The sequence below is a fragment of the Maniola hyperantus genome, chromosome 14 (assembly GCF_902806685.2).
Source record: "Maniola hyperantus chromosome 14, iAphHyp1.2, whole genome shotgun sequence".
NCBI classification, from domain to species: domain Eukaryota; kingdom Metazoa; phylum Arthropoda; class Insecta; order Lepidoptera; family Nymphalidae; genus Maniola; species Maniola hyperantus.
This window is the reverse complement of record NC_048549.1, coordinates 9,483,450-9,509,366: the sequence shown is the minus strand read 5'-3', so window position 1 is coordinate 9,509,366 and position 25,917 is coordinate 9,483,450. Positions and strand designations below refer to the sequence as shown.

The window sequence follows — 25,917 nt, the reverse complement described above, 5'->3', positions numbered from 1 at the left end:
TAAATAATACGTAGGTAACACGTAAGTAAGTTTTCCTTTAATATACCTATATAGATTTATTTTTGCAGGTATAATTTAACATCCAATCTAGATGAAGAAGACTACCTATACAATGCTGAGGAGTATCAACAACTACTCAGCGATATATTTGCTCAACCTTTTAGGGAAAATTAAGACAATCTTTTCCTATTATAATTTAAATTATTTAACCAATATAACAAAAATGCCTCCATACTTTCAGTTACCACAACTAAGAAATACTTACGAGTATAAATTACTGTGGCAGCCTAGTGGTTAGGACGTTCGCCTTCTAATCGGGAGTCGGGGGTTCGATGCCGGGCACGCATCTCTAACTTTTCGGAGTTATGTGCGTTTTTAAGTAATTAAAATATCACTAATTGCTTTAACGGTGAAGGAAAACATCGTGAGGAAACCTGCATGTACAATGTACATGTCTCTATAATATTCTCAAAGGTGTGTGAAGTCTGCCAATCCGCACATGGCCAGCGTGGTAGACTATGGCCGAAACCCTTCCCACTCTGAGAGGAGACCCGTGCTCTGTAGTGAGCCGGCAATGGGTTATGATGAGAAACTATGCTATTCATTAAACGCTATAATATTCTACAAGAGCAATCTAATAATAAATAGTTATTTTTATGGAAAAATAAATTTCGCGAACCAGTAGTAGTACCTACCTTACCGCATTGCTCTGTCTCAGAACAGCGCGGTTGTCACGTGTCGTGACTCGTGATGTTACTCGGTCACTACTAATGTTTTTCACAGATTCGAGTTTGTGTCAAGATATATTTTTTTATCCAAAAAAAAGTGTCTAGTTTTCCAAAACATACAAGTGTTGCCGATAGCATAGTCACTTAGTCGCGGCTCTAAAACCACCAAAATTTCACCGTGCACATAAGGTGTGAAGGCATTATAAAATAATAACTTACTCAATTTGTGTATGAGATTTTTAACAATAAAGCTTGGTGTTCATATGAGATTCCTATTAAAGTAGCTCGTATTACGAAAGTTATCACAATTTGCTTTAGTACAACATAATATTTATATTATGATTTATGAGGCTTTATTAACTTAGCATCGTACAGGAAGTCGCTCGATTTTTCAACTATACACTGTGTGCTAACTTTTAAGGCCTACAAAGTTGACCTTGCCTGCGTGTTTGTAATAATCTGCACGTGTATTGTATTTCATTTTTAGGGTTCCGTACCTCAAAAGGAAAAACGGAACCCTTATAGGATCACTTTGTTGTATGTCTGTCTGTCTGTCTGTCTGTCAAGAAACCTACAGGGTACTTCCCGTTGACCTAGAATCATGAAATTTGGCAGGAAGTAGATTTTATACTTGATATTTGGGGAAAAATCTGTAAACCGTGAATTTAGGGTTAGATCACACAAAAAAATTAAATTGTGGTCATGAACTAATAATTGTATTTTCAATTTTCTAAGTAAGTTAACTATATCAAGTGGGGTATCACATGAAAGGTCTTCACCTGTGCATTCTAAAACAGATTTTTATTTATTTTTATGACATCATAGTTTTTGAATTATCCTGCAAAATGTCGAAAAAATACGACTGTAGTACGGAACCCTCATTGCGCGAGCCTGACTCGCACTTGGCCGGTTTTTTGCGTCAACTTTGATTATCTGTTTGGACCCATTACAATGAGCTCATTTAAACTACTATCTAACCTAATTTTTGTCTAATTCCTTGATAGGTTGGTTTACTTTAACCTTAACCACAGACATTAACTGATAAATTATTATCATTGTTCATTTACGCATCGTCTTTCTTGATTAAAGAGACACTTTATTCACGTATTTTTTGTTGTTTAGGGCCATGAACTCGGATTTCTAAAAGCTAGTTTTTCAAAATTGAATCCTTGTTCGACATTTTGGTACTCACACATGTCGATTTTTGTCTTGCAACAAAATGCAGAACTTTAAAGTTGTAACTCTAAAGTTCTAAGTCCGGTGTACCGAAATATTGTAGGTACTTAGGTAATGTAAAATCCTGTTTGCGTGATACCACCTGTAAAATATCAACGTTATTTACTTACCTACTAATCTTGATCATAATATTAATTTCTACTTAAATTAATATAGCAAATGACTGTGTGAAAATCGAAAAATCTCTTTCCGTGGAAAACCACTAATCACTTTAAAAACACCGACCAAATGCGAGTCAGACTCGCGCACCGAGGGTTCCGTACTACAGTCGTATATTGTTGACATTTTGAACGATAGGTATATCACAAACTATTATCGATAAAAATAAATAAAAATCTGTTTTAAAATGTACAGATAAAGCCCTTCCACAATAATATGATACCCCACTTTGTATAGTAATCTTACTTGAAAAGTGTTTTTTTGTAGTGTAACCACAAATTCTTGGTTTTCAGATTTTTCCCGTTATTATCTACTATAAGACCTACCTATCTGCCAATTTTCATGATTCTAGGTCAACGGGAAGTACCCTGTAGGTTTTTTGACAGACACGACAGACAGACAACGAAATCCAATAAGGGTTCCGTTTTTCCCTTTGAGGTACGGAACCTAAAAATGATTCAAAAGTAGCAAAACTGCCCACCTCTAGTGTAAACGGAGGAAACCCACTGCGATTTTTTTGTTGAAATTGTCCTTTGTCTTGAAAAGTTGACTGGCTAAGTAATTTATTTGTTTTATGGGTGAGGTAATTGGGGCCAAGTTTTGAACCTGGTTTACCTACTTTCCATTCGTACCTTTATAGAAATATTTTACCCAATTAACTGATAAGTTGGCTTGATTGTTATCCTACTTATTGATATACAAGTACGCATGCAGAATAACTAAGTAAGTAAATTCTTTCCATGTGATGTCATTTGGGTTGTCTCTTGTCGACCATCCCAGATTTACTAAAAGTTGGTACTACTTAGATACCAATCTACAGTTACAGCTATAAAGAGACTTGGCATTTAGCCGAGTTTGTGGCTGTTTCTCCTCAAACAATCCTTTTGAGTTTTCTCAATATAGGATAATGATAAAATATCTACTTTGTAAATACTGTGCGGTAGCTGAATTTAGATTGTTTTATAAATAACACACTGTATCTATGAATATTTAAATCTGGTAAATTCGTTGCCAAATATGACATTCAATTTTATACTTTTTAAAATTAACTTAACTTATTCGCCTTTTTTAGCTGTGGTCTACATTCGGCAATTCAAAAAAAAAATATATTTGTAATATTCGATTTAAATGTAATATTTAGTAATTGTATTAAATTTTTGTGATAATATTAGTGTTTATTTGAGATTGTAAATATTAATTTGTAATGTGCTTAAATTAATTTACCACTGTAGCATAATTATTGATATATTTATTTGATATAATTACAGTAAATATTTAATTTAAGGAATAGGTAATAATTATGTAGAAACAATATTTATCGAAGAAATATTTAAAGTATGTGTGTTAAAACTATTCTGCTTTGAATGCTTATAAAATACAAAATTTATAATGTAAACTGTCGAGTAGTGGAATACCTACTCAATTAATATTATAAAGAAAACGTCCGTAGTATTCAAATTTATATTGCAGCCTTATTATGAATAATTTTATCAAACACTATAAAATCTATTTATTTCAAGTGCAATTTCTATTCACTAACATAGATAGTTTTCATTTCGTTCTAAGCAAAAGTTATATTCTTAATTAAATATGATGCATAATATTATTATGTGAATAATGTAAAAGTAACTTATTATTTCGATATCCGATTTTTAATCATAAATAAATAATAATACTTACTTAATTTTTATTTTTACAAGTATGTGTTGCTGTTATATAAAAAGCCGTTAATTGCAAACAATATTTTTTGAGTTATCGCCAATGAACGTGCGAATATAAAAAAAAATGTTTCTAAAATTGAATGTTAGGTTAGTAGGATGCAGAATTTTTTTTGAAATATGTACTTTTTGGCGCTAACTCTGAAACTTTTCTTACAGTTAATGGCTTTTTAGCTATAGGTCGGCAGTATGTTCACCATTTAGTAATTATACTTTTATAATAATAAATGCTAGGCACTAGTCGATTTCAGCTGTGTTACTGTTTTTATACAAAAACTCAAACAACGATCTTCAAAATTAAAATACCTATATAATCACTCATCTCTTTTTCTTATTCTGTGTCATGTTTCTTATTGCTGGAGGTCATGACCACAGTCACGTAATTGTGTAGATATTTTGTAATAGCAATTCGTCGAACTCTTTTTTGTTTCATGTAATGTTCTCTATAAATTATTCCATTATGTAATGCAGTAAAGTCATTCCAGTTCAACTGGATTGGACGGTGCTTAGCTTACATACTTACCTAGCAATTTGAATTTTTTACAATAAAATGAGAATGCTTATTTAGTAAGTAAGTACCTACAGGAAAATGTCTTCTTGTTTTAAATATATAATGTATTAAAAACGTGTTATAATGAGCGTTGGTAATTTTTATTATTTTAAATTCAAAACCTTTACCATTGTTTTTGCGAAAATAATTTAAAAATTACCTATAATTTTGATAACAACATTCTTATTTAAATTGTTATTATAAATTAAAACAGTTGTTTTAAATTATTGGATTTTAATAAAGCAAAGTATAAAAAAGGCATTAAAGAAACCTATTAATATTTATTATAATATTGTAATAAATGCGAAAATGTGTCGAATACGACACATTTTCGCATTTATAAAAAATAGAAAAGCCGTTTTCCGAGCCGTGTTCGTTTGATACTATTTTTTATAACGGCTGATCTATACACCCATTTCAAAGGAAGGCACAAAACTCATATTAAACTATCTGATAAAGGGTCATATGAAACTTGAGAAATGAAAAAGTAGGTATACAATATTCTAACTAAATTCATACGAAGTCGCGGGCAAAAGCATTCATGCGAACAAGTCGCGAGCAAATTAAGCTGGATGAATATAAATATTTCTTAATTAACTATCGGATCTACATTATATTGCCCTAATAGCGATTGAAACCAAAGAAAAATTAAAATATATTTACTATATCGTATAAAAATAGTGATACCGCCAGTAATGTTATACCTATTAATAAACATTATAAGACATGACATACCAACAAGCATTTATGTACGTATTTTAGTTCTATACGCTTTTCGACATCAACTAAGCATGTAATATACAAATGACTGTATTTATATTATATCTACTATAAGAGTAAAAGTTTTTACGAAAAATAATGTTTTATTTTCCTTCAAAAAACAATAAAAATATTTTCAAAAAAACCGATTTCCAAAACCACTACAAAGAAAAAAATTTATATATTTGATTTTTGTGTGGCTTTGAAAGTCCATAGATTTAGGTTTTAAAAATCCCGTGGGAACTCTTTGATTTTCCGAGATAAAAAGTAAGTTTGTTAGTGTCTGGGAGGCAAGCTGACTCTGTAAGTACCTGCCGTTTTTCAAAATCAGTTAAACTGATGGGCATTTAAAAATCCAGTGGGAACTCTGAATTGCCGGAACAAAAGTAGCCCGTGCCCGTATCTGGAATGCAAGCTATCTTTGCAAAAAGTTTTGTCAAAATCGGTCAAACGGATGAACCGTGAAAAGTTAGCAGACATACAGAAAAAACTAACCCTAATAGGATCAGTTCGTTGTCTGTCTGTCGAGACCCCTTTTCTCAGGAACGCGTGGAGGTATCAAGTTGAAATTAATATGGAATACCTACTCTGATCTACAATTCATTGGAGCTGTGAAGAAATCAAACTTCTATGTCAACGCAATCGAAAGACAAATATCATCCGGTTTTAATTAGTTATCTAATTCTGAATTTAAGTATTACGCATTGCGTGCGCCTTTTTTGGCCCCAGTTCTCGTCTTCCTGCTGATATTACGAGTCACCTCTTTCTACAATGATTATAGTTTTGACGTTAGTATAAAATTACTAATGGTTCATCACCCATCAATGATTAGTTAGTTAGTTAGTTAGTAGAGCACCAATCAATTCTCTTCTTCTCAGTTTAAGTGGTAGTCCACCGATAAAACCTTCCGAAACTATCGCCATGGGATCCGGTATGGGTTCCAATTTACTTTTTTCACATGGTTGTACGCTGAATTTTTGAAGTACAGCAGCTATACCGGCCATTGCTAAGAGTTTTCCTAGTCTAGCAGCTGGAAACATAAAAAATAGGTAATTATAGTACCAATTATTTATTAGACACTCAAATAAACGATTATACGAAATCATAAAATAATTCATATTTAGCATGAATCTGTCAATCTGCACTTGGCCAGCGAGGTGGATTATGGCCAAACCCTTCTTATTCTGAGAGGAGACCCGTACCCATTAGTGAGCCGGCGATAGATTTTTGGTGATGAAGATGATGAGGAACAGCGATTATTAATGTCACATACACAAATTAAACTTCGTAGGGCCGACGCTTACATACGGACTGAAGTGGAGTACTCTTTTTTTTCATTAATTATATAAGTAAAATCTTAGGATTTATACACCTCGCTATAGGTTCAAATTAATATTAAAAACAGAACACGGAGCACATGCAGTGCGTTTGAGCGCCTCGTGCGTCATCGCCATTGTACCGAAGTAAATAAAACCTGTTATTTAAAAAATGCTGCATCTTGGGTCTGTCAGTATGCGTTGCGTCTAAGATAGCTATGAGTTGAATTTATCATAATAAAATAGTTCGTACTTAGATATTCGACTAATATTTAACTAACCAATGCAAGCTCGTGGACCTTCCCCGAACGGCAAGAAGTAATTAGTTTTCATGTCTTGAGCACTCGTGAACCTGTCGGGATTATATACATCCGGGTCATGGAAATATCTTTCATCTCTATGAAAGGCTTGGATTGGTATAATGACTTTCACACCTTCATCTATCGTCAGTCCAATTTCAGGAAACGTGTAGTTCGGCGTAGTACATTGGCGCATCAAAAATCCAACTGGTGGATACATCCTCATAGCTTCGTAAAACGATTTTTCTAGATAATGCATTTCGTTTATAGCATCATACGTAATTTTGTTATTATACTTTAGAAGAACCCTATCGATTTCTTCTTGTACTTTCTTTTGATGATCTGAATTAAATGCAAGCTGGTGCAGTGTAAAACTAGAAGATGTTGAAGAGGTTTCAAAACCAGCGCCAAAAAATAGAAAAATTTGAGCCGTTAGCAATAAATCATCAAGTTTGAGCTCAATTTGTTTAGCTGTCCCATTTTCGTCTTTTTGTTCCAATGATTCTACTGAAATATTTCCTTCCTTTTTTAATTCCAACATTAAATCTATGAAATCATTATTGCCACACGGACTGTAGTTTCTTGCCTGTAAAATCTGTTTCACTAATGCACAGACCGATTCCTCTAAATCTGGTGCCAAAAAGTGTATATTTTTGCATAGTTCAGGAAAAATGAATTTCAAAGCAGCTGCAACCGCATCTCTAGGTGTTCTATGGAATATTCTTTTTCCAAGTTTTCTGAATTCCGAGTTTTCATTATTCAAAGAATCCATATTTATACCAAAACCACAAGCTCCGATAAAATCTGTAGTGTACCTTGCCATTAGCTCTCTTACATCATAATGATCTAAATATTCGACTTCTTCTGCTAACAATTGCAGCTTTTCTGCCCTCTCAGCTATTATAGGAAACATAGCCTTAATTTTACCTGTACTAAAAGCCGAACCGAATCGTTGTCTTATTAATCGCCATAAATCTCCGTCAGCGAAAAATAAATTTTTCAGTAAAGGTTCAATCACTGTTTTATGTGTATTAAATCCTCTGGCATAAAAGTGCTGGAAATCGGTAACTAGAATTCTTTTCACTAAATCAGGATCTCTTATTACGAGCTCAGGTGCAGTGCTTCGAAAAAAACCGACTACCTTTTCTTCTGGGTATTTTTTGTATATTTCTGTTGCAGTCATAGCGTAGCTGCTTTTTTGAAAGAATTGTTTAAAATTATTCCCAAAGTATGGTAAAGGATAATCATTTTTTATTCCACGTTTCTTCCAATAACCGAAAGTTCTTATACCATACAAATAAAAGATAATCACTAACAAAACTAAAATGTAAAGCATTTTATTTTATAGGGAGCTGCACTCTTTGAATTTTAAATTACACTGATGCACTGGAACTTGTCTTGAAGCCGACCACAACACAATACGCGAGCTCGAGCAGGCAGTCACTGACCGAGTTCCGTACAAGGGTGATTCTCACTACCTGACAAATTTAAATCTCATGGACCTACAAGGACATGAAATCTTTAGTCAAATATTTTTTTATGTGAAAATATTATAATAAAGCTTAAATCTAGTCTATCTAATTACTACATAAATCATGCCCGCGTAGAATGGTGCCAAGAATACTGGCTGCATTTCCACGCTGGACAGCCAGGCTGATTCGTTGCGCAAAAAAAGAGCTAGCCCTTCTGTCACCAGATGAGGCTATTAATCGCGGTGAAATGTCTTGTAAATTTTTTTTAGCACTGAGTCAAATTGTAATAAAAGGAAATGAAAAAAACAATGTTTTGTGAACACCCTGACCACATGCGTCCCCGACGCTGCATGCACTTGCAAGCACCTTCAGTAAAATTTAAATAAATATTTTATTAATTACGTGTGCTATGTACATAAGACCTGCCAAATTTCATGATTCTAGGTCAACAGAAAGTACCCTACAAGTTTATTGACAGACAGAGAAACATACAACGAAGTGATCCTATATATGGGTTCCTTTTTTCCTTTTCCTAAAAAAGTGTTCATCAAAATAATTTTAATATTCCTAAATATATTTTGATATGGCATATATTACACGAAATATGTAATTAGTTTTCTTATAAGTTGCATATCATTTTCTCATGTAAAATATTATATTAAAACCCTATAAAATAAAACTAGCACAATTTAGTTATAAAATAGTAGTAATCTCATAATTTGCAAAACATATATAAACACATCTAAACTAAAACTTGAACACGTCATTTAAAACGATATAATGAGTTCGGCAGAAACATAATAATTGTATGTCTTGTAATAACAGTAGTCATAACTCTTCAGCAGCAGCTTTAATTTATTCTGTGACTCCTCTTTCACTCAATTTTCTTTTATATTTTGTCGCCTTTAAAGTAATAACCCTATTGATTTTTACATGATCAGACATACTTATGCTAATAAAACATCTAACTGCAGACTAATCAGTATTTAAAAAGTATATTCTGTAATTTGTTTTATCACCCTGCGTCCATCATTTCATTTTAGTTCCCTTTTTCTCAATTTAAGTGGTAGTCCACCGACAAAACCTTCAGCAACTATAGCCTTAGGATCTGGTATAGGTTCTAGTTTACTTTTTTCACAGGGTTCAACATTGAACTTTTGTAGAACAGCAGCTATTCCTGCCATGGCTAAGACTTTTCCTAGCCTAGCACCTGTGGACAATAAGATTACCTTTTAAAATTTTAGTATCTACTCAAAGTAATTAATCCACATTTCTTTTCATTTTGTAAAGATAAGACGCCTCTAAACTAGATGCTTCATATCAAACAGAAATCTGTATTTTTTATGTTTTAACATCAATGATTACTTTTCTAGTATACCAAACAAAAACATTGCAAATTACGAAATTATGTTAGCATTGCAACATTTTTTTTCTAGCTATAAATAAATTTTCAATTAAGTTCATAAAAGCCATAATTAAACTTACCAATGCAAGCCCGTGGACCTTCTCCAAATGGCAAGAAATAATTGGTTTTTAGGTCTTGAGCACTAGTGAATCTGTCAGGATTATAGACATTTGGTTCATGAAAATATTTTTCATCTCGATGAAGGGCTTGAATTGGTATTATTACATTCACACCTTCGTCTATTGTAAGACCTATTTCAGGAAACGTATAGTTTTGTGTAGTACATTTACGCATCAAGAATCCAACTGCTGGATACATCCTCATTGCTTCGTAAAATGCCTTTTCTAAATAATGCATTTCGTTTATAGCATCATATGTAATTTTATTATTATGCTTGAGAAGAACTCTATCAATTTCTTCTTGTACTTTCTTTTGATGATCGGAGTTAAATGCCAGCTGATGTAATGTAAAACTAGAAGTCGATGAAGATGTTTCAAAACCGGCGCCGAAAAATACGAAAACTTGCGCAGTGAGTAATAAATCATCAAGTTTTAACTCAACTAATTTTGCTGTACCATTGTTATCTCTATACTCTAAAGATTCAACAACATTTCCTTTCTCTTTTAATTCCAACAATAAATCTATGAAATCATTAGTACCACAAGGAGTATAATTTCGTGCTTTCAAAACATGCTGCACTAATGCAAAGACTGATTGCTCTAAATCTGGTGCCAAAAAGTGCATATTTTTGCATAGTTCAGGGAATATAAATTTCAAAGCACCTACAATAGCATCTCTGGGTGTTCTATGAAATATTCTTTTTCCAAGCCTTCTGAATTCCGAATTTTCGTTATTCAAAGAATCCATATTTATACCAAAACCACAAGCTCCGATAAAATCGGTAGTATACCTTGCCATAAGCTCTCTCATATCGTAATATTCTAAATGTTCAATTTCTTTTGCCAAAAATTGAAGCTTTTCTGCCCTGTCGGAAATGAAAGGGAACATTGCCCTGATTTTAGCTGTACTAAAAGCTGAACCAAATCGCTGTCTTATCAATCGCCACAAATCTCCATCAGCGAAAAATAAATTTTTCAATAAAGGTTCAATCACTGTTTTATGAGTATTAAATCCTCTGGCATAAAAGTGCTGGAAATCAGTAACCAAAATTCTTTTTACTATATCAGGATCCCTTATTACGAGCTCAGGTGCTGTGCTTCGAAAAAAACCGACGACTTTTTCTTCTGGGTATTTTTTATATATTTCTGTTGCAGTCATAGCATAGCTACTCTTTTGAAAGAATTGGTTAAAATTATTACCAAAGTATGGTAAAGGATAATCATTTTTTATTCCACGTTTTTTCCAATAACCGAAAGTTCTTATACCATACCAATAAAAGGTAATAAATAATAACAAAACTATAATATAGAACATTTTTATAGAACTTGGGGTTTTAAATTGCACTGTTCATACAAACACTGGAACAACGAACAAATATCCGAATTCGTAGGTAAACGCGAGAATTTATGTGAATTCCGTATAGGCACCAATATTTCTTTCGAAATCTAAAATGTATTACCTGCTCATAGCATCGCGATCGGTCACTCTCTATACAGGTACTCTTTAGTAACAATCGACATTATTATCTTGAGTAATTTTAATATTTTATCGGATCATGAATATTATCTTTTTAGTCAGGTACGGTATTTTTGCGATAGTATTGTGATAAAAGAAAAATCACAGTGTAGTAGTAAGTAGATTTTTTAAATGCTCTGCCTTGAGTTTCGTGGCCAAGCTTCTTCGAAATTAAATAAAAAAATAGTCAAATGCGAGCCGAACTCGCACAGGATGTGTTCAGTTTTTTTTATTTTCACGGTGCCAAATTTAAAGTTATTGGAAGTATTTGTTGTTATATTAGAAATACACCCTCTGTGAAAATTTCAAATATCTATCTATTAAAGTTTACGAGATACAGCCCGCTGACAGACAGACGAACATTTTAATGACACAGGCACATAAATAATATTCTATCTATATCATGGATGTAGGAGTTTTCTTAAGTAACTTCATCTGGCTACACATACATATTTCAAACTGTTCTCATCTTTCAAAAATAATCTCAAAATGTAATTTTACAATATAGCAATGACTTTACGTAGACAGGTCTTCTGCTCAAGGACTTTTTGATTACTTGATTACAGCTTATTACTACAGTTTAATATTACGAGTAGTCAGCAATTTAGTACAACTAACGATGATAAATGACGAATGACGATGCAGATAAGATGGAAACACGGTAACCTAGAAGAGATAAGTATCATAAAGTATACATATAGTTGCAACATACAGTAGGTATGCTAAACTTCTCGGCTTTAAAATATAATGGTTTTGTCAGCGTACCACCATACCAGACTTGGTCCCTTCCCTAGCCCTAGTATGACATTCAAATCGAATGTAGGTTCTCCATATTGGCCCATTCTTCTTCTTCTTCTTCTCGAGTCGACGGTCACCTCAAACATGGGCAGCTCAAAGAGCCGCAACCGCGATAGCTAGGTAGCCGTCGTGGTGAAAAGATTAGTCAGCCTACTGATTTTGTTAATGTAGTAGCTGCTTCCAGGGACGCCGGGTGCTTGTGATCGGTATAAAACTCAGCACCACGCGGGGAGGCTCTTTTCATGTCCCCAATTGGCCCATTGAATTCAGCGAATACAAAAGCTGGTTCCAAAGATTTTTCAATATTTTAATGAAAATCCACAAAAGTCGTGAAGACGAGTTGTCGTGCACTTTCGCCGAGTGCGTATCTGATATAGGCGAAAGAGTTATGGTCATAGTTTAATAGGCTTTTAAAGATGATTTAATCAAAACCTTTTGAAAACTGCAGATGATTAAGCTCACTTCTTGTATAGGTTAATAGGTAGATATATCTCTCATGTGCAATGTAAACCCAGTCAGTTATTAATCTACCTATTATCACGCTGTTGAAGTTACGTTGTCGTTAACCTTTGACCACCAAAAAAAAGAAAGTGCAACGCTTAAGTCAGTATTTAAACCTTCATGAAACTTTTGTTCAAATTTAACAAAATAATGTTAATTTGGGTAAAATTTAATTAATCAGAATCCCAACAAGGTTCAGTGTACAACACAGACTTAGCTTAGTAGTTAGTGGTGTTCAATATACCTAGTAGAAAACAGTTTTCAACACCTTGCCAGAACACTAACGTCTGTACCTACTTGTTTCCAACTTGTTAGCTTGCTAGTAATTACATAGAACCTTTCCAATTTAGTTTTCACTTCTCAAAAGAATAGTTGCAAGCCGGACTCTCGGACTCCTAATTTCAAAGGATTTGAAGTTACAATTAAGTTGAAAACGGCAGCGGTCTAAAGATACCGAGTTAATTACTTTTGCAATCCAAGCTAAGACTGCTCACTTAGACGCTAAAATTTTATTTTACTTACTATGTGATCCTATTTGGCCTTATTTTCAGTCTGTTATTATGTAAAATTATATTGTATGTATCGCTGTTGATTGCAAATAAACGAATAAAATAAAATGCCCGTGACTTCGTCCACGTGAGTTTCGATTTTTAAAATTACTATATATTTTTAAGATACTTGAAAGACTGAATACTGAAAGAGTCAGGCTACTTTTTAAAGTAGCCTATGACCTTCACCGGGATGCAAGCTATCTCTGTACCAAATTTGGTTAAAATTAGTTAAACGGATGGGCCGTGAAAAGCTAGCAGACAGACAGACAGACAAAAAAGTGATCCTATAAGGGTGCCGTTTTTTCTTTTGAGGTACGGAACCCTAAGAATCATGTTTTTTTATATATCTATTTATTTCTAATTAACATTTGCCGACCTCACTGGTGCAGTTGCGTGGTAAGTACCTATTACTGTGCTCTTATACAGGGTGTTTGTTAATCAATAATCATATTATAACATGATAAATGAGGTAGTGCCACAGATTATTTTATTGTCTCTGGTAGACAAATGTTCAAACGACCCTTCGGTTCACTAGTTCATACCCGCGATCAGCTGTGTGTAGAGTTGTTACTCGTACATAGTCAAAATCTTTTATTTTGCTGAAATATGGTATACAGGATGTAACCGGAACTCTAGCAAAACCTTAGCGACATTGTTATACTACCTAAACACAATCCAATACCAATAACCATTTGTCTTATTATGTAGTTTTACCTAATGATTTAGTATTTTTCAAACCCGCAACGCAAAACTCGGGTCAATGCTCCAGCCACGACGTGGCATTGACTCCGAGTGGCATTGACTCCGAGTGGCATTGACTCCGAGTGGCCTACTTCCGTAACGTACGTTGACCTCTTGCGTCAGTCAGATGTTTTATTTGCAATCGCGAATTTTTACAAAATATAGGTTTTTTTTTTCGCGATTTTTTTGTGCTATCATATCAGTAATCATCAGTGCTATCACCTGTCTTCGTTTTTGCTAGCGTTCTTGCTAAACCCGGTATGTATATTATTTACATAGGGTCTTAAAAATTAGGTAATCACATATCCTGCCAAGTATGGTGTGGAAAATCAATGCGCTGTGGACTTATTAGTGGGAGGTCTCGGGTTCGATTTCTGGCAGGGGTTTGAAATTTTATAATTTCTAAATTTCTGATCTTGTCTGGTGGGAGGCTTCGGCCGTGGCTAGTTACCACCCTACCGACAAAGCCATGCCGCCAAGCGATTAAGCGTTCCGGTATGATGCCTTGTAGAAACTAAAAGGGGCATGGGCTTAATAAAAACTGCCATACCCCTTCCAGGTTAGCCCGCTTCCATCCAGACAGCATCATTACTTACCACCAGGTGAGATTGCAGTCAAGGGCTAACTTGTGTCTAAATAAATAATAAATAAAAATCTTCCTTTCGCGAGAACAACTTTTGCTAGACGTTCCACACCCTATATCTCAATCTCAAACACGCTCAAATCTGCAGCTTTGTTGCAAATTCTTGTTAGGTTACAACATCTCACAGTAAAAAGATAAGTAACTCATACCATTACAAACTGGTTGAATACTTACGGCAAAGATGTTATAAATTAATTTTATCTCGGTAAATCAAGGAAATCAACCACAGGATTTTTAAAAACCTAAATCCACGCGGACGAAGTCGCGGGCATCATCTAGTCCGTGATAATTACAACTCTCTATAAAACCTATTACTGGTCATGAAATACAGCCCGTTTACAGATAGACGGACGGACGAACAGACGGACAGCGGAGGCTTAGTAACCGGACAGGGTCCTGTTGGCGCTCATTCAAAATCATTTTTAACCGACTTCAAAAAGGAGGAGGTTCTCCATTCGTCGGAACCTTTTTTTTTTAGCCTCTCGGTTTGAAACATAAAGTGCTTAAACTTTCGCAGGCGCTCGGGCTGTGACAAACGAACTGACCATCAATCATGACCAGGAATCAGCTTAGCTTATTAGGTACATGTAGCCTCGATAGCTCAACGGTTAAAGGAGCGGACTGAAAACCGAAAGGTAAAGGACCTACTCCTACCACAAGCTTTACGCTTAATTAGAGGGGAAAGGGAAATATTAGTCACCAATTAACTTGCTAATATTCTTTGAAAAAACTTACTAAACCTGCCTGCCAGCCTGCTGGCTTTTCACGGCCCATCCATTTCACCAATTTTACGACATTATGCATTTTTGCAGTACAGAAATAGCTTGCGTCCCGTGGAAGGACATGGGCTAATTTTAGTCCAAAGAGTTCCTACGTCATTTTTAAAAACCTAATGAGCTAATGTTTTAGATGTCTAATGGTACCTATATCTAATTACTAAGCCTGCCCGCCCTGCCTGCCTGCCCGCCCTGCCTGCCTGCCTACATACCTGCCTGCCTGCCCGCCTGCTAGTTTTTCACGGACGATCCGTTTCACCAATTTTGACTGTACAGACTACAGAGATAAGGAAAAGACACAGAATACAGGAAAGGACACAGGCTATTTTTTGTCCCGAAAAATCCAAGAGTACCTACCTCCGGGATTTTTAAAACCTAAATTCACGTTGATGAAGTCGTGGACATCATTTAGTCCACCACCAAGTTTCAGCAAGTTGTAGCAATTTTAGAAAAATGTGTGTAAGGTCTTGTAGCATTTCCGTTTGAAGCATAAAGTGCTCCTCATTATTTCCCAGGCGCGGCTCGCTGTGACAAACGCCTGGGTCGCCTGCACGCGACGGCTATAAATTCACCTGAACGTTGATGGTCTAGTGCATTTAGAACTTTTTCCGCTACTATAAGCGTTTTCGAGATTGCATCCTTGTAGAGTACCTCGTGAGCATGTCGCGTCGAGTTCCCGCTTGATTTATTACGATTTTGGAGTTTGACAGGTTTGTTATGACGCGAAAATTACAACATTGAGATAGCAATGCTACTCTGCTACTACTCTCCCCCTCTGCATCGTATTCCTCATTGCTGAGCGCCGTCACTCCTATTCATTACTAGTCTTTTTTTAAATTCAGATACAAGTTAGCCATTGACTGCAATCTCACCTGATGGTAATGATGATGCAGTCTAAGATCAAAGTGGGCTAACCTGGAAGGGGTATGGCAGTTTTTATTAAATCCATACACCTTTGGTTTATACACAGCATCGTACCGAAACGCTTAATCTCTTGGCGGTACCTACGGCTTTGCCGGTAGGGTGGTAACCAGCCACGTGGGAGAGGTTTTTTAGCCTTAAGCTCCAGGGCACTGATAAATGGAGACTATGCCATGAGTCTGGAGAGATTCTGATGCACATTATTTGCTACTGCTCCGCTCTAATGCATACACATAATATAGCATCCACCGATATATAGGAAAACACATCGTACATCCGGCGGAAGCTCCTCTAATTCCAGTGATTCTGTACCTGCCGGTCACAAATATTGGCACGGAACTTTAAAGTTGGTGGGGATCACAATGAATCCAAGACAGTTGAAGTGATACAGGAAATTTAAAGACCTGCACAGTCCCAAAAAGCAAAGAAGATTCCTCATTACTGGGCTCGTGATCCCTATTCTTTAAGTAATCATAGATTCATAATGGTAGGGGTTTTTTAGGTTACGTTGTGATAATAACGCAGTGGGCTCCCAGATTCTCATACCTACATCATATCAAAAACAGTTCCAATATTATTTTAACACCTAATTGTAGAGAAATTCCTACTGTAAACTGCGAAAGTTAAAATAATAAGATCTTGATTAAATATAAATTGAAGAGCATTTTGTATGAAGTGAAAAATTGTGTTTCAAATTCTACAGGCACTATTTTTGATAAGGTAATAGCACAGAATATAATCATTATTATAATAGTAAGTGTGACATGCTCACTTTGTGACCAAGCCCCTATAAATAGATTTGATTAAATAAAAAAGTACATAGTAACTATGCAATAGTAAGTAGAATCCAAAAATATTCATCTAAATATATAAAAGGAAGAGGTGACTGACTGACTGACTGACTGATCTATCAACGAACAGCTCAAACTACTGGACGGAACGGGCCGAAGTTTGGCATGCAGATAGCTATTGTGACGTAGGCATCCGCTAAGAAAGGATTATTGAAAATTCAACCCCCTAGGGGGTGAAATAGGGGTTTGAAATTTGTGAAGTCCACGCGGACGAAGTCGCGAGCATAAGCTAGTGTAAACTAAAAATGGTGATTCTTATGCCCTGTCAAGAATTTAAGTAACACCAGCAGTGAGCATGATGCCAAGAGTCAAAACAATAATTTTCTACAGGAATGGAGTCATAAGTCTTGGATCCATTTGTCTGTAATTTTTTCCTTTTAAGCGTTTCAAAATGGTTTCAAGACCCATTCACTCAACAGAACTACTCTTTTCATAAAGATTACGAAAATAAATATTATTTTTTCTGCATTCGTATGTAGTAGACGCTAAGACGTTTTTCGTTTAAAGTTCGCCAAACTTAAAGTAGTGGTTAAGTAGTTCTTACCAACTTTACATTTTGATTCTACCAACTCCGACATCTGAGTGAATGAGCTGTCGAAAGTCTAAAGTTAATGGAAAAGTTTTATTTAAAAAAAGTTCTAGCCGATTGCATTGGTCTTTTATACTGACGAGTAATGATGTAAATTTTGCTTTTGAAATGAAATGATACGTCAAATATTTATTTAATCTAAATGAAGACTCTACTACTGATTCTGAAAGAAAATTCTACTGACAAGAGCCGGAAAGAAACCAGCTGCCTCCGAATTTGTATAGGGGTTTGAAAGTTGTGTAGTCCACGCGGACGAAGTCGCGAGCATAAGCTAGTTTAAAATAAATCATGATGTAGTAAGTCGTGGACATCGTGTACTTTCGTAGAATAATTACTTAATGTCTTTATTTTTGCAAACTTTGCAAAATTCCCCTTTCTGGTACTTATTTGTTATATGATAACATTTTAATTTTAAATAATCAATAACCAAACACGTCTTTTTTTTTTGTTGGATTTTTTTCCACTTTTTTTTTTTTTTTTTTTTTTACTATTTTTTTTTTAATACAATAAAACTTAAGGCTAGCCTTATCTAATTACTATATAAATCATGACCGCGTGGAATGGTGCCAAGAATACTGGCTGCATTTCCGCGCTGGACAGCCAGGCTGATCCGCTGCGCAAAAAATGAGCCAGCCCTTCTGTCACCAGTTGAGGCTATTAATCGCGGTGAAATGTCTCGTAAAAAATTTTTAGCACTAAGACTCCATGGCCCCAGGGTCTCCACGGCAAACGGCACAAAAATGTAACTCTCTATAAGAGAGGCATACTTGCGCCGCTTGCCGTTTTCAGCTGTTTCTGCTGCGGCTCCCGGTCTTGATGCTGTCTTCCTGATATGACACGGGGCCAATGTGTCAACGCAAGTTGCGTCCCACATTAGCGCCCGTCCCCGTTCCCAGGGAACCAGCGTCAATCCATCAGGTCTCTTGCCATCATCCCGACTAATCCCTGCCGGCTCAATGAGCGCAGGAATATTTATGGTGGCAAGAGCTCTTTTAATTGTATCGTTAAGAGAGCCATGCCTAAACAGCCTACCGGAGCTCCTTTGGCAAGAGAGTCCGTGGATTCCAAATTTATCAACCTCTTTTCCACACGGACATCTGTGCTGATGGCACAGTGGTGTTCCCAATCTGAGACCTAGAGCCACACGAAAACTTTCGTTATCTAAAAGTGTGCCGAGATTTTTTGATGGCAAGGCATGCAGCCAATACCCAGATTCCTTTTCGGATAATGCTAGAAGCCTGGCACGATCTCTGTCACTTGTAAGATTTTGAACCAAATTCGTATGTGTCAGTTGAACCAATGGCAAATCCCAAAGTTTTTGTGTAGTACGTTCCTTCGGGATGTCGACATTGGGACATCTGACCTTCCAACTCTCTAGGGCCTCTGCGGCATAGGTCAATGATGAATTGGATTTGAGAATTTGAGAGCTAAGCTCTTTTATACTATGCACAGAGGACAGAAAAGCCGGAAGAGCTACACTGGAAATTTTCCTCACGCCGATGCCACCGTACTTGACCGGTAAAGTTGCTTGGTTCCAGGAGTGCTCATCAAAAGTTAAATTTAGAATTTGTTCTAGTGTACTTTTAAGGGTGGCATCCATGTTATCGAGTAGTCCATGAAATTTCCAAATTGGGCTCGCGCGGAGAATGTAAATTAATTTAGGTACAAAAAGGCAATATTTTAGGATCGAAAATGCAATGTGAGAATTTAGAGTGCCCAATTTGTCGGTATTAGCCGAAAATGTTCTGACTTTTTGATCCAAGAGTGGTTGTATGGATTCATTATAAAGAGGAGCACCGAGAAGGCAAAGTGAACGTTTATCAAGTATTTTAATATTAGGTGAAATTTCATTGAATAATTCAGAGGCCAATAGAATTCTTTCTTGCGACAGTTTTTCTGTAAAAAACAATTCGCATTTCGAAAAATTAAGTTCTAAACCAATTTTCCCAAACTGTTGCTTAATATGATTAAGATCTTTTAGAACGTCATCCACGTTGCCCCCAATGGTTCCATCATCAAGATACCATATGTTAAATTTAGATGTTAAATTTGAGATATGGTTATGGATCCCTAAGCTGAACAGGGCCGGACCTAAAGGATCCCCCTGCTGAACGCCTACAGAAGACTTAATATCGCTATCTCCAAAGAATAATTTAGAAGCAGAGCTGTAACATTGCCAAACATATGGGTAAATTTCAGGAAGTTGCGTTGAGACTTCTGTCAGCAAAGTTGCCCTGTCCAAAGAATTAAAAGCATTCTTTACATCTACTTTCAGCAGTACCTCAACCTCGCCATTCGTTAAGAAAGTACGAGCCGAATGAACTGCTGCTTCACAACCTCCTTTACTGCCGAATCCAACTTGAATAGGTTGGAATTTATCCTTTAGGGTAGAGACTATGTGACTACACGCTAATTTTGACGCCAAACGGCGAAAAGTGCAGCCAACAGCGATGGGACGGATGCCACCATCTTTCTTATTATATTACGTCTTGATAAGATAATGTTGGCTGCGATAAAACAAATCAATAATCAATGTCCAACAGTGCTCACATTTCCTTCATAATCCCGATGTATGGACGCATATAGATAATCCGAATACAAATGATAAATGGATACAAAACCAACTTTACATCCGTTTTATCATAAACAGTTCGCTAAATTCAATGAAAAAGTTCAAAATAAATATAAGGAAATGCTAAAGAAACTTGAGAAATCTAGATCCATTGATGCGTTAACAACCTTAAACGGTGATTATGAATACAAAGAAAAAAAATATGTCAGTGTGTGTGATTTAACTAATGTGGTTGAAAATTTGTATACGAATGAAATCGGATCAAAGTGTAATCTTCAAACTATAGATTTTCAAGATAAACACAAAGATGTTACTTTTCAAGAAATAATTGCCAAGAAAGCGTTTATCACTGAAACTGATTCATTACTAAGCATAAGTGACAAATTTGATAGTGACAACGAAGGTGATAGTCCATTTGATAATAATCATAACACTAATTTCTTTGGAAACAATGATTTCAAGACGAGTCTTGAATCGTAAGTTATAAAGAACAATTTTAAGGTTTATTAATTAAATACGATGTAATTACAATATTTTCTGAGTAAACATATTATTAAACTAGCTGACCCTGCGAACTTCGTTCCGCCTAACAGTCGATTCAAATTTTTTTTTTTTTTTTCCCCCACGATTTAGGACTTCAGTACTTTGCAGCATCAGGATTGAGGAGTTAGGATCCGAAGTTCAATGATGTAGCCTATGCTTGGTACCTAAAATATTTTTGCATCATCCGCAGTTCCTGAAACATTATAGTTTAGGAGTGCTGTACCCTACATCATCAGGGTTGAGGAGTTGAGACTTGAAGTCTGAGAATAAAGTCGTTGCTTGGTACCTACAATATGAATTCACTATGAACACTTCCTGAATCTTGATAACTCAGGCGGGCAGTAACCCTGCAGCATCAGGATTAAGGAGTTGAATCCAGAATTTTTTATGTGACCACCACGAAAACTTTTTTTGATGATTTAAAAAAAATTGCAAATCGGTCCAGAAACCTCGAAAAAATCGATGTAGAAAAAAGAACCACCTCCTTTTTGACAGTCGGTTAAAAACCGATTACCTTGAAATATTTACGGATCAATTTTTAAAATATCCCCTTTCTAACAAAAAAAGAATGAATGAAATCGGACTACGCGTTAATGAATTACAACTCAGTATACATTTTAACTTTCATCCCCTCTCCTACGGGAACCATGCTGAATTTCGGGATAAAAAGTATCCTATATTCTTCCTCATAGTATGACCTCAAATCGTACCAAGTTTCATTGGAATCCATTCAGTAGTTTCAGCGTGATGCGCGGCCGTGATACAGACAGACAGACAGACAGATAGACAGACAGACAGACAGACAGACAGACAGACAGACAGACAGACAGACAGACAGATAGACAGACAGACAGACAAAAATGAAAAAAATTACAGTTTTGTGTTCAGTATCGATTATAGAGTGCCCTCGAAAAAAAATTTCAAAATATCTTCAATGTACAGAATTTGACCTGTTACAGTTTTATTATAAGTATTGATTTTAGGTTATATTATTAAATTTTAGGTTAAATGAGACCAAAGAGAGCGATGGATCATCTGAGCCCTACACGCCAAAAACTAAATCGATTCGAAGTAAAATAAAGTCAAAACTAAAAAAGAGACAAAATGAAAAGGAACTTAAAGAAAAACTGAAAAGAAAAGAATCCCGGGACAAAGTTGAAAACGTACGTGCAAACGATTTGAATTAATATTTTCCAATTTACACTTAAATAGGTGCTTACTTGCAAGTTGTATTAAAATAACTACTTATTAAGTTATTTTGTTTCACAGTACGTTTTATCTAATACAACAAAATACAATATAACCAAATCAAACAAAAGAATTAAAATAGCAACAGTTACTATTGCATTAATTGAAGTCACAGGATTAGAAGAGATAGTTGAAGAAAAATCACGTGTCTTATTATTTCGATTAAGGTAAATAAATAAAGTTCTATCCACTTTAAATGCACCTGTGTTTTGTTATTTTTCATTAATAAATATGAATTTTTACTTTTAAGGTTAGGTGCTGATAAACGAAAATCCAAGATAGTTAAATCAAACACTAAACTAGTGAAATTTCAAGAATTATTTAATTTTAATTTATTCGAAGATGAACACTTATTAGAAATTACTCTGTGGGATAAAGAAGTATTTATTGGCAGGTAAAAGTATTGAATAATCATTACTTTTTGCTATAAATAACGGCAAATCGTGATGTTTCTAACAAATATATATTTTTTCAGAAGCGTGCTAGATTTGTCAGAGTTGAAAAAGGAAAAAACCCATAAGATGCACATGAACTTAGAAGGAGAAGTTAAAAACTGTCAAACATTAATTCTTTTAACAATAAGCGGAACAACCTTGTTAGATACCCTTTATAACGACAGTGAATCAGAGAAAATGAGGAGAGAATATTTATTACAAAAGAAATATGTAAATAATTTTGATAATAATATAATTGAAATGCATCGCATTTTATAAATCTAGCAACCACCCACGGCTTCGCTCGTTGAAAATATAAATCTTCTTTATTTCTTATTCAGTAGAAATTTTGATAAATCCAGCCTTATTCCTTGTCTGTAGACAAGGAATAAGGCTGGATAAAGAAAATCTCTCTGTAAAATTTTAGCTGTCTAGGTCCTTCGCCCGCCCAAGGTGTTGGGCTGGGCATTGATGAGTCAGTCAGTGAGTCACAGCTTTTCTTCTTATATGTTTTGATAGCTGGTAAAAAACTCTCAAAGGTCTTATTCTTTTCAGATTTGGTATCGCCTTTGTGATGACTTTGAAAATGTAGGTTTTCTTCAAGTTATAGTTTACGGTGCAAAAGGTCTATCGGGAAATGACTGTTTCTGCTCTCTCAAGCTCGACTACCAAAGAGTACAGACACAAACTGATTACAAAACAAATGAGCCAAGCTGGATGAAGATATTCTCATTGTAAATATAAATATTAGGATTTATGCACCGTAATTTTACGAAATTACTTTTCTATTTTTATAATGTAGTGGAAAACATAACATGAAAAATCTATTGAAGGAATTTCTTATCAACCATATTACATCAGATCAGATATCTACACAAGTACACAGTATTTACTATTAACAATCCATGTTAACAATTAATTGTAGGTACCTATATGTAATTCTAATAACTTATATCTATATTTCAGTACTATCACTGATATTACTTCTATTTTAGAAGTTATAGTTGTAGACGAAAAGAAATCCGAAGAAGTTGGAAGAATTTCCAAACCATTACTGCAAATACAACATGGTCAAAAGTGGTATGCACTTAAAGACAGCACACTTAAAGATAGAGCTAAAGGCAATAATCCAAGGATTTTACTAGAATTGAATGTAGCTTGGAATCTTGTAAGTATTTTTAAAATATACTAGCTTATGACCGTGACTTCATCTTCGTGGACAACACAAATTTCACACCCATATTTTACCCCCTTAAGGGTTGAATTTGCAAAAATCCTTTCTTAGCGGAGTCTACGTCATAATAGCTATCTGCATGCTCAGCCCGATCCTTCTAGTAGTTTATGCTGTGCGTTGATAGATCAGTCAGTCAGTCAGCTTTTCCTTTTTTAAATAGATTAAGCAATATTTCAATAATGTAATGATTCATTCTAAGATTCTATTGTTCATAGATAAAAGGTGCAGTCCGCATAATGAATCCAAAAGAACCAAATTATTTAGAGACAGATGAAAAATTAAACAGGCACGTCTTTACGAAGAATCTGTCAAGAGCTAAAGCTGTTACAAAGTGGATTACAAACACGTTTAAAATTTATAAGTACGAGATAAATTACTTTTTACAATAATAATATTAAAAGTTGGATATTTGTTTGTACTTAGTTTTAATTAATAGTGATATTTTGCTAACCAGTTTCATAGTAAACTAATCATAGTAAACTAGTACTTACTCTCATTTAACAGCCATTGCTCTTGTAAGGCTAACTAGTATTGTAATTTGACCTCCTTAACAAAATGTAAATATTTTCAGAACCTGCTTTGAATGGGAATCAATGAAATTGAATGTTGTGTCCTTGATTATTTGGCTTATATTTTGTTTTTATGCAAAAATGTGGATGATGCCTCTTTTATTACTGATACCATTTTTTTGGTACAAGCCGAATGAATATACTTTAATAGATTGTAAGTTCTCGTCATTATTTTATGTGTTTGTCCTCGTATGATATTTAATTGAAGGATTTCATTCCACAGGGAAAACAAAATTAATGCATGAGATACTTCCAGAGAACTCAGATGCCAAAAATGAAAAGGTAATAACTAAAAGTTACAAACTTATTTTGGAAATGTGAGTGATTTATTTTTATTTATGCTATGTATTTCTGTCTTGAATCATTAATTTATTTTAAGGAAGACAAAAACTCATCCATAATGCAAAAAATAAACAGTATCCAAGAAATAATACAATCAATCCAAAACATAATAGGAAAATTAGCAAGTACGGGCGAAAGTATTAAAAAGTGAGTTAAATTACATGTCATCAGTTTAGTATTAGAGTATAAAATTATAAGTATGACCTACTTATTAAACGCAAAAATTATTCTCTTTCAGCTTATTCAACTTTACAGTTCCTTTCGTTAGTTTTTTGGCCATATTTTCGCTCTTAGTAATAGCATTCGTCATGTACTTGATACCTTTTAACTACATTTGCATGATTTGGGGTATGTATTCCATTAAGTGTAAATCAAGTAATATAAAATTCGTTGAATTTTTAATTTTATAAAATGAGGAAATATACCTACTCAATTTTTTTTCAGCTGTTAATAAATTTGTGAAAAAAATATTTCGTCCTGACAGAATACGAAATAATGAAATGATGGATTTGCTCTCTAGAGTCCCTGATGACGAAATTTTGGTAAGTAGGTTAGGTATCTAGTTTTAGGTACACTATATCTGTGTTGCAGGACTCCATAGGTTGTTGAACTACCCTACATAAGTAGGAAATAACTTTTTATCGAGCGATTGCCTCACATGATTTATGCAATTGTTTTTGTTAGGATGCCCACCCGATTTTGTTTTGGCATGCAATCAATTAATTACAAAGTAAAACAAAAAAATAATAAACTTTTATTTTCAGAACGAATGTGAAGAATTACCTCTCGGTCAAATATCAGACGATGACGAAAATTGACAAAAAAGAGATCTGAATTTTAAAAAAAGAATCTTTTATGTAAATGTGTAGTGTTTTGAGTTTAATGTATAATTTGTTTTGTTTTACTACTTATTTGTATTTTTTAATAAAAAATGTGTTCAACACAACTTTTGAGTAAAGTGTGTGTTTAAGTATGTAATATTAACATTGCTTATGGGCGCGTTACTTATTATTATGAGGTGGGAAGTTTGTCATGGATCATTAATTAATTATTTTTAACCCACTATTGATATTTAGTAGTTGTTAAAGTAGTAGTTAAAAAAATGATTTAGTATAAACTGGTATAAATAAGTCTTATTTAATAATTTCTCTAACAGAATAATATTAGAATTAGAATTAGAATTAGAATTTGTTTATATTGGGCTTAATCGGTTATCAGCGCGAACACAGGTTTCAATTTACTAAGAAGCATTATAACAGACTTGTTCGGTTGTGCGTAAACATATTCAATTTGTATCACAATGTTGCCGAATATCTCTGTCTCTCTC

At 34.6% G+C, this 25,917-nt stretch overlaps 4 protein-coding genes across 12 annotated transcripts in view; 2 read left to right on the top strand and 2 right to left on the bottom strand.

The window, feature by feature from the left end:
• LOC117988160 (collagen alpha-1(XVIII) chain-like) overlaps positions 1-3,692 on the top strand; it is a 196,824-nt gene extending 193,132 nt beyond the window's left edge. For all 9 annotated transcript variants that reach the window (XM_069503081.1, XM_069503080.1, XM_069503077.1 and 6 more), the window contains one exon: positions 69-3,692. In XM_069503081.1, coding sequence (XP_069359182.1) covers positions 69-174 — 106 coding nt within the window. In that variant the 3' untranslated portion in view covers positions 175-3,692. The remainder of the gene's footprint in view (positions 1-68) is intronic.
• Positions 3,693-5,590: 1,898 nt separating this feature from the next.
• Positions 5,591-8,197, bottom strand: LOC117988542 (cytochrome P450 6B7-like). Its single transcript, XM_034975695.2, has 2 exons — positions 6,748-8,197; positions 5,591-6,180 (listed from the first exon to the last, which is right to left on the bottom strand). Exons 1-2 carry the CDS (start codon positions 8,099-8,101, stop codon positions 5,987-5,989), a joined length of 1,548 nt encoding a protein of 515 aa, XP_034831586.1. The 5' UTR covers positions 8,102-8,197; the 3' UTR covers positions 5,591-5,986.
• An 889-nt stretch (positions 8,198-9,086) lies between these two features.
• LOC117988541 (cytochrome P450 6B7-like) lies at positions 9,087-11,104 on the bottom strand. Its single transcript, XM_034975694.2, has 2 exons — positions 9,723-11,104; positions 9,087-9,447 (listed from the first exon to the last, which is right to left on the bottom strand). The coding sequence occupies exons 1-2, from the start codon at positions 11,074-11,076 to the stop codon at positions 9,272-9,274; spliced, it is 1,530 nt and encodes a 509-aa protein (XP_034831585.1). The 5' UTR covers positions 11,077-11,104; the 3' UTR covers positions 9,087-9,271.
• A 9,083-nt stretch (positions 11,105-20,187) lies between these two features.
• LOC117988583 (multiple C2 and transmembrane domain-containing protein-like) lies at positions 20,188-25,810 on the top strand. Its single transcript, XM_034975740.2, has 14 exons — positions 20,188-20,696; positions 21,767-21,926; positions 22,033-22,178; positions 22,262-22,405; positions 22,487-22,676; positions 23,001-23,179; positions 23,412-23,613; positions 23,895-24,040; positions 24,251-24,402; positions 24,472-24,530; positions 24,628-24,737; positions 24,829-24,938; positions 25,035-25,132; positions 25,355-25,810. Exons 1-14 carry the CDS (start codon positions 20,257-20,259, stop codon positions 25,406-25,408), a joined length of 2,190 nt encoding a protein of 729 aa, XP_034831631.1. The 5' UTR covers positions 20,188-20,256; the 3' UTR covers positions 25,409-25,810.
• Positions 25,811-25,917: the final 107 nt, after the last annotated feature.